The 9,140-nt window shown below is 37.1% G+C and overlaps 1 protein-coding gene across 1 annotated transcript; it reads left to right on the plus strand.

The window, feature by feature from the left end:
* The first annotated feature begins 2,344 nt into the window (after positions 1 to 2,344).
* Positions 2,345 to 5,451, plus strand: LOC106423217 (cytosolic isocitrate dehydrogenase [NADP]-like). The gene is made up of 14 exons (XM_048734829.1): positions 2,345 to 2,553; positions 3,006 to 3,049; positions 3,124 to 3,233; positions 3,341 to 3,378; positions 3,442 to 3,519; positions 3,589 to 3,744; positions 3,839 to 3,924; positions 4,014 to 4,117; positions 4,212 to 4,280; positions 4,371 to 4,486; positions 4,585 to 4,619; positions 4,716 to 4,858; positions 4,950 to 5,072; positions 5,143 to 5,451. Exons 1-14 carry the CDS (start codon positions 2,505 to 2,507, stop codon positions 5,249 to 5,251), a joined length of 1,260 nt encoding a protein of 419 aa, XP_048590786.1. The 5' UTR covers positions 2,345 to 2,504; the 3' UTR covers positions 5,252 to 5,451.
* The last annotated feature ends 3,689 nt before the right edge of the window (positions 5,452 to 9,140 follow it).

Below are 9,140 nucleotides of genomic sequence, written 5' to 3' on the forward strand. Positions count from 1 at the left end.
CTTCGTTGCAAGCTTTGGCCTTCAGTTCTTCCAACTTTCGTCTCAAGTCGGAACTTTTTGGTCAATTGAGCCTATCCAAAGGTCTTCTGATCTCGAGTTGAGATGATCGCGAAGGTCGAGGACTCGAGGTCTTAGATTGGGTCGGATGCTGTTGCTCTCGACTCGTTCAGCCTTAGACTTGTTGATGACTGCTCGAAGGTCGCTCCCGGACTCGTGCGTACTCTCGGTTGCATGTGATTTTCTCTTAAGCTTACTTCTTAAATCGCATGTTCCGCTTGGATCGCTGCTTTCGCTCTGGAGCCCGACGGGATGCTCTTGTGAGTTACAGACTTTGGCATCTTCTTCTTTGTCTGACGAAGAACTTGGTCGTGCGAGGATAACTTGGACGCGTGTCCGGTTGCGAGGCTGCTCTGTGCCGGCACATGCCTCATCTTCATCTTGTTCATCCGGTTTGTCATCCTCTGCGCGTTTGGATCGAGCACCGGCCTTGTCTTGAGGCTTTTGAGCCTTCTTTTCTTTGCTTTTGCTCCAGTTCTTGGCGTTGTTCGGCCTTGGCTTGGGTGGCTCGACGTTCGACGTCCGTTTTTTGTAGGATGTAAAGAGAGCATCCACTAGATGCCGACAGTCCCTCGTATCGTGCGCCTTGGACTTATGATAGCTGTACCACTGATTCAGGTCGAGGGAGCTAGGACTCAAACTTGAAGGCGCTGGAGTAGTTGCGGCTGTTCGTCGGTCGCTCTGTCGCAAACGTTCTATCCTTTTTCGCGCATGAAAACTTTGGACCCTGAGAGCTCGCTTTCCTCGACGACATAAACGAAATTTTTCTTTTGCGGTGGTTTATTGCTGGGGGCGTGCTGTCAAGGTTCCTGACACGCCTCGGCGGCCTTCGGGGTTGCCGATTTTGTTGTCACGTTCATTTTTTTGAGTATCACTGATGTGTCTTCCTCCATCCGGATGAAGTTGTTTGACCTGGCGATAGCGTCCTGGAGTGACTTTGTGGGGTTTCGGTAAAGATCTTCGCAAAAACTGGATTTGAAGAAGAGAGTGTTCATCAGAGCGTCGACAGCGATGCTGTCCGGGATATGTACGTTCAAGACGACAGCTTTGAACTTCTCCATGTAGTCGCGGAGGCTCTGATTTTTGCCCTCAGACAAATTCCAAAGGTCGGATAAGGTTGCTCCCTGCTTTGTAAACATGATGTACTGCTTGAGGGAGGCAGCCGGGAGGTCGTGGAAGGTGTTGATAGAGTCTGCCTTTAACCCAGTGAACCAACCGAGTGCTGGTCCTTCGAGTGTTTCGACGAAGAGTCAGCAATACCCAGCGTCTCTCTCCTCGTCGAAAAAGTTAGTCCGACCCATCGCGATGTTGAAGGCTGTGATATGGTTTGTGGGGTCGGATTTTACGTTGAAAGACGTAAGACATATATTCTCTGTCGGTCGGTACCGTAAGTCGGTGATTTCCCGGGAAAAGGGGGTCCTTAGGGTTTCGGCGAGAACGCGTTCGATTAACGGCGCCGAAGTGGGTCCTTGGAGGATCTTGTCCTTCATTTCCAGGACCGACTGCTTAAGCTCAGCGAGTTCCTGGATAGTTGTGAGATCTGGACCGTCGGGTGTTTGGATCTGGATGGCGTTTGTATTTGCCGTGGTCTCGATGCCGGCTGTTCGATAGGTGTCGAACAGCTGTTTTCAAACTGTTGTGGCTGGATCTGCCAAGTTTACGGCTAAGGGAGCTAAGATTGTGGCGATAGCGGCCAGTTGCTTGTTCGTCGCCTTCTGAACGGCATCTTTCTGAGCATTCTTTCTAGTATAGTGTCTTCGAAAGCTTCTGCTATCGGAGCAGCTTCTGTCGGAGGTAACTCGTCGCCAGACGGCGAGTCTGAGTGAGCCATAATCTTGCTGACGCTACTTTGTCTGCCCTACGGTGGGCGCCAACTGTTTGAACCGAGTAATGTCGATAAACCAGTAAAGAAAAGGAGACGAATTCTCGTCGGTGGATCGTGACAAAAACGTTTTATTAGATCAAGGAATCGTTTGATTGTGTTACAAAAGAGGAAAAAACGGTGGAAACAAGCCGGCGAAAGCTAGTTGGCCGAAAGGTACAAGTCGGCAAGAGTAAAGATGTAAAATTCTAGTTTTTAGCCGAAAGTAAGTGTGTAGTGATTTGCGGATCTTTTCCTCGTTGCTTTTTTTCCCCTTTTATAGACGATTGCTTGTTAACCTAATTCGTCTTGATCTAATGGGTTTTTTGTCGATTGGACCGAGCTGTCGGGCCGCTGTTTCGAGTCGTCGAATCGACTACTTTCAGTCGCTCGTTCGGTCGGTTAAAAAGTCTCGAGTCAAACCGATCAGTCATTCATGAATTGCTGAACCGAGTCTCTACAACATACATAGTTATGTGTTAGGACAACTATCCTGTGGACTTTCTGAGAAGGTCAGACCCGTATCCAACAGGGAGTCCATTATCTTCCGTCGAATCCGTCTCTCTTAGAGTCCAAACGAGAAACCATGGCGTTTGAAAAGATCAAGGTGGCAAATCCCATCGTCGAGATGGATGGTGAGATCTCCTTCTCTCTCTCTATCAGTCTCTGTCTCGCTTTTCGTTTATTTGATACGGAAATGAAACGTATTACCTTTCGCTTGCCTAGTTCTTCTCGAAGTTTCGTTCTGATCTTAGAGCTGAAAACTAGTTTTACTTTCACGATCTCTTTATTTTTTGATTAGATGGTCTTGTCTGAACGTTATAGATCAATAATAACTGTAGCTCTGTTCATCGATTGGTCGATTCAGGTTTGATGATCCAATGAATATTTTTGGCTCGTTTCGTTGTATACTGGTAAAACTATTTAGTTTACACTTTACAGCTTCAAATCGGTGAAATAGATTCAATATATGACTATAACATTTTCAGATTTAATGTGATCGAGTGCTGTTAATTCCTTAGTCTTTAATTTAAAATAACTTTTTACTAAATACTAACATATATGCTTCGTTGGTCTTGTGTAATAGGTGATGAAATGACCAGAGTTATCTGGAAGTCCATCAAGGATAAGGTATGAGCTACCTATTCTAATACATGCGGTTTATTTTGTTTTTTTTTTAAATTCGTATGTTCCTATGTTTTCAGCTTATTACTCCTTTTGTGGAGTTGGATATCAAGTACTTTGACCTTGGTCTTCCCCACCGTGATGCTACTGATGACAAAGTTACTGTTGAAAGTGCTGAAGCCACCAAGAAGTATGCGTTTGAACTTGGAACAAACAATGACTACTCAAACCACTTTTTTATTCTCTTTTCTGCTTCTCTGAGTCTGACTTATGATGTTTGTGTAAATTTTGTTTTAGGTATAATGTGGCCATCAAGTGTGCCACCATCACTCCAGGTATGTTTTGTTAGATCTTTTGAAATTGAATATTTTTACCTCTTCTTCTTTTTTTGCGTGCAGATGAAGGCCGTGTCACGGAATTTGGCTTGAAGCAGATGTGGAGAAGTCCAAATGGGACCATCAGGAATATTCTGAATGGTGAGAAGTACACACGCCTACGAATTAATCATTTTATGCTGCCTTACACTGTGGTTTTTATTCTCACAGGAACTGTATTTAGAGAACCAATTATCTGCAAAAATGTTCCCAAGCTTGTCCCAGGCTGGACAAAGCCCATCTGCATTGGAAGGCATGCTTTTGGCGATCAGTACCGTGCCACTGATGCTGTTATCAAGGGACCAGGAAAACTGACTTTGACTTTTGGTAATATTAGTATATTACTACCTGGCATTGTATAGTTTCGAAACCTTCAGTTTCTTCCTGATGCTAATAGAGTCTGTTATGTCTTTGTTTTCAGAGGGTAAAGACGGGAAAACTGAAACTGAAGTCTTTACATTTACCGGTGAAGGAGGTGTCGCTATGGCCATGTACAACACTGATGAGGTATAAACACTTACACTCTCTTCCAACTGCAGTCAAAACTACTTGTTGTTTTGACGAGCTAGTTATATATTTTCTCCTTGTATATACAGTCCATCCGTGCTTTTGCTGAGGCATCGATGAACAATGCTTACCAGAAAAAGTGGCCACTCTATCTTAGCACAAAGAACACCATTCTTAAGAAATACGATGGCAGGTATGTGACAGTTAGTGTTTTGTTATTTTACCACACTATCTTTTTTGCTCTGTCCATATTTGATGTTGGTTGCATTTTTCGTTTTACTATGAAGATTCAAAGACATCTTCCAAGAAGTGTATGAAGCCAGCTGGAAGTCAAAGTATGAGGCTGCTGGAATATGGTGAGTCAGCATTTAGTTTTTTCATCCTCGGAGTCTCATTGTGCCTTATGCATGTTATATTTGACCGAGGAAGATGATTGAATTTGTTAGGTATGAGCACCGTCTCATTGACGATATGGTGGCTTACGCTCTTAAGAGCGAAGGAGGCTATGTATGGGCATGCAAAAACTATGATGGTGATGTCCAAAGTGATTTTCTGGCACAAGGTTTGTGAAAATGATAAATGAATATATATATAAGCCATTAAGTGCTTATGTCTCGTTATGTTTATTGTTAGCTAAATTGCTTCGTGCAATGTGTGTAGGGTTCGGGTCACTTGGATTGATGACATCTGTTCTGGTATTGATCATGACACAATCTTTGCTACAATGTTCCTTTTGAGCTGTTGATTAGACGTTGCGTCTTTTACAACGGTTGTGTTAATCATTTGATTAGGTCTGCCCTGATGGGAAGACTATTGAAGCAGAAGCAGCACATGGAACTGTTACCCGTCACTACAGGGTTCACCAGAAAGGTGGCGAGACTAGCACAAACAGCATAGCCTCCATCTTTGCTTGGACTCGTGGACTTGCACACAGGTAGCGAGAAAACAATCTCCTTCGCGGGTGATATTGTTTTTGTTTAACTAGGAAGATGAGTAAAAGCGAATGCAAACATATCTTTGAACAGGGCTAAGTTAGATGGCAACTCAAAACTCTTGGAGTTTACCGAGAAGCTCGAAGCTGCCTGCGTTGGTACAGTGGAGTCTGGAAAGATGACAAAAGATCTTGCACTCATCATTCACGGCTCAAAGTAAGTTACTGATTTCTTCGTCATCATCTTAGTTACATGTTCCCATCAAGATTGATATATGTTTGTCCAGGCTCTCTAGGGACACTTACCTGAACACGGAGGAGTTCATCGATGCAGTTGCGGATGATCTCAAAACAAGGCTAAGGCGGAGAAATAATCTACTAAATTCCTGTATCTAAAATTAAAACCTAAAATATCCTCTTTATAAAATGAATTTCTTTTTTATTTATTTTTAACTAGGACAGCGCGATGGATCGGTTTTTATAAAAAAAGATATAATTTTGCTTAAATTTCTTTATGTTAAGTTGGGTGTGAGTATGACTATGTTGTCTATGTTAAATTTCAATTTACTAATTAAAAATGACTGAGTTTTTAGTTTTGTTGTTTAAATTCAGAATTGTAAGATTTTATGGTATTTTAAGTATTATTACACTATAAAATACACAAATCAATCAAATTCGATATTGCGAATTGGAGATTTTATGGTATTTTGAATTTTCGAATACCATTGTATCTTTTTTTTTGTGAATGTTTGTAAAATAGTGGAGAATGAAGTTTTAATTTAGAGGAACATGATGTCGAAGTTATTATAGTTGTTTTGGACAATGTAATAATTGCTATTATTAAAAATTGTTTTTTTTTTAAATATTTACGTTATAATAGATTATTATGGCTACTTTATGTATTTTTTACAAAACTTATTGTGTTGTATAGATGACTAAAGAAGTATATTTCTTGGCCTTTCTTTGTATCTTTTGTGTTATGTTTTGGTTATATTTTCTTATATATTATGTAATAAATCATACTAATAAGTTTATTTATAAAGAAAAATGAATAAATTATAAATAAAAATAAAAATAAAAAGGTGATAAAAAATTATTTAAAATGGACAAATTGCTTAACATTTATCCAAATTTAAACACATAATAATTTTTTTTTTATTTAGAAATATTAATCATTCGTATATTATTAATTAAAAGACACATGAGTTCTTTCTTTCTCTGTTCTAATATAATCTTTTGTGATTTAGAATTAAAAACGTCTCTTGGCCCCCGAACTCATCCAATATGCGTTGCTCTATATGTCGCTAGCTCACATTTTCTTGGCTGACCTCTGTACTCATATGCGTTGCTACCCCATATCTCTCTGGAACCCATCACTCATCACATAGTCGCTACTATATAACTATATATATATATGTGTACATCATCACTTAACATCAAACAATCCAAACAATAGTTGAATCCTCTAGACCCCTAATTCTGGTTCACTTTGAATAAACTAACTACCAAACAAGGTTCAGACAGAATCGATTCAAAGAAACGGATCATGCTTCGAAATCTAAAGTACCATAGAAAACGTTTTACACTAGTACGGGATTTAACGGAATAGCCCTCACTTTAGCCAAAACGGAGAATCGGAGCAGATCGGAAAACAAACAAATTGACTTGATTACTAAGGTAAATTAGGGTTTGCCATGGATCTCGACTTCTCGCAACAACCCACCAGATCGAAAAAGAACAGAGACAACACAAATAAAACATGATTAATAAATTAATTAATCTAGGGCTGAAGGGATGATTACTTGTTCCTCAAGCAACAAAGAAATAGACACCCATATTCATGAGTTCTCACGCTTGACGAAATGACACGATTAAGGATCATTAGCATGAAATGAACATCACATAAGGGAATCAAAAGGTCTTACGTTCATCCCACGAACATGCATATAGACCGCATTGGAGTTGACGAGGGGTGATGAGACGGTGGCTCCGGCTTCACCTTCTCTCCTCATCTTGGTCATGTTCACCATCTAACGGATCCGGTACATAACTTTACCATCATGGACGCGGCGGCACCTAACTAGGCGTGTGATTGTAGTGGCTTCCTCCTTTGATCGCCATCAGGCTCGGCTCTGTGCATGTGCTCAGAGTGCATTTGCAAAGGGCCCATTATATCATTTAAAAAAATTAGTCCAGATTAGGACCCAAATATTTTTTAAATTATTATTTTTTCTTAAAGAAAAGGGCCCTAATTTTTTTTGTTTCTCTTTAAAAGGGCCCAAAAAACAATTTCAGCTCAGGATCTTATTTTCTATTGAGACAGGCCAGATCGTCATTTAAGGAGACGTGTGCAGCTAGGGTAAGGAAGAGGGAGGAGATACATACGAATATATATATAGCTAGGTAAAAATAATTAATTAAGATAAACCTACCAATTTGGCAAACGAAAACAAAACGTTGAGATAATTACTTAAACTAAAAAAAAACAGCTCGGTTTAGAGAAATTTAGTTAATAGAAAAAGAAACCCGAGATTTTACCCAAAAAAAAGAGCTCGGTTTAGAGAAATTTAATTAATAGAAAAAGAAACCCGAGATTTTTTTATTCTTAAGAATCCGGGTCATTACACTAACATTCAGAAACCGAGATGACTTAACTTTATAATATACTAGTTTTAGCACGGGCAAAAATCTGTTATAATTTTTAAATAATTTATTATAAATGTAAATTTAAATAAATTAATAATTTTTATATATATTACCATATTTTTATCCGCGCTTAGAAAGCACAGATTTATTTTTGACATTAAATAAATTATTCATATATAATTTCTATATAAGATAATGTATAGATTTGGGTAGATTTTCCCGGGTGCACTGAACCGTCCCAAACTGGAAAAAGAAAATCAAATTTAAGTTGAATTTCATAAATAATCGAGCATATCCCGTATCTTTGGAACCAAAAAATAAAAATCGAACTGAGAACCAAATGAGTACTTAAATTTTTAAAATACAAATTATATATGTACAAGTATTAATTATTTTTAATTTCTAAATGACCAAATATCCTAAAAAATATATTTATAAACCAAATTATGCAACAAAAAAAATTAGTGACTCTAATATGTTTTATTCAAATAATTCATAGTTAATTATTTATCTTATACTTTTTTCCAAACAACCTAAACTACCTGATTTAAAGCGTAATATATTTTACATTTGTGAAAATTTAATAAAATGTATTATATGCATTGTTAGAATTTCCAAAGTAAATAAACATGTTCTATTTAAACCATGTTTTTTCTACTAATTCCATTTAAATCTCCAACCCGTTTAGACCCATTTGATATTTTTTTACGATAATATTAATCATTTAGTTCATATATAAGAATTTAAGATCAAATATTAATAATTGATTGCATGTAATTAATTAAATTAATGTTTCATAGGTGACTTAAGGCTTTTATTTTTCAATTCACGTAAAAATGAAAATAAATCTTATACCCCAGAGGATTTTTTCGTTACATTACACATAACTAATCCATAAACATTTTTATACTATTAATGGAACTATATGTTATAATGATCACCTCATGTGTAAACATGTTTGAATAATCAGTCATATATTCATGGAGATTTACTGTCAGAATTATTATATAATATATTATGGAAGAATAATAAATGAGTTCATTTAAATTATGTAAAGTACTTATATACTTAGAAAATATTAGGTAAAACCGAAAAAATAGTTAAGTCTAATGGAATTGTCAAACAACCTTGTTTAAATAAGAATTTTTCTCTTTTAATAGTATAGATTTGTATTATAAATATATAATATATTTAAAGGTATAAACGAATCTTAGATGGAAACTTATAAAATTAATTAGATAGTGTAAAGTATGAGTCATCAACATCACAACATTAAACAATAGATATAAACTTATAAAACGAATAGAAAACTATGGTCTCTAGTATCTCGTCAAACCGTCATGCTCATTGAATGTTTACGAAACGTTCACAAATAATACATCTTAATATGTTTAAAATTTTTCTGTACAAAAAGATATGGGCTTGTATAAGTAGATAACATATTGTTAGTTAAAGTATAAGGTAAGACCAGAAAAATAATTAAGTCTAATCAGAGGGTCCAACAACCTTGTATAAGTAGTTTTTTAAAGACTCCTTCCTTTTTAATCCTTTACTAGATTTGGACCCGCACAACCGTGCGGGTATTAATTTTCATGTTTATATATATATATATATATATATATTACATAATTAGAATATA

This window comes from Brassica napus, chromosome A6, assembly GCF_020379485.1.
Source record: "Brassica napus cultivar Da-Ae chromosome A6, Da-Ae, whole genome shotgun sequence".
In the NCBI taxonomy this organism is placed as follows: Eukaryota; Viridiplantae; Streptophyta; class Magnoliopsida; order Brassicales; family Brassicaceae; genus Brassica; species Brassica napus.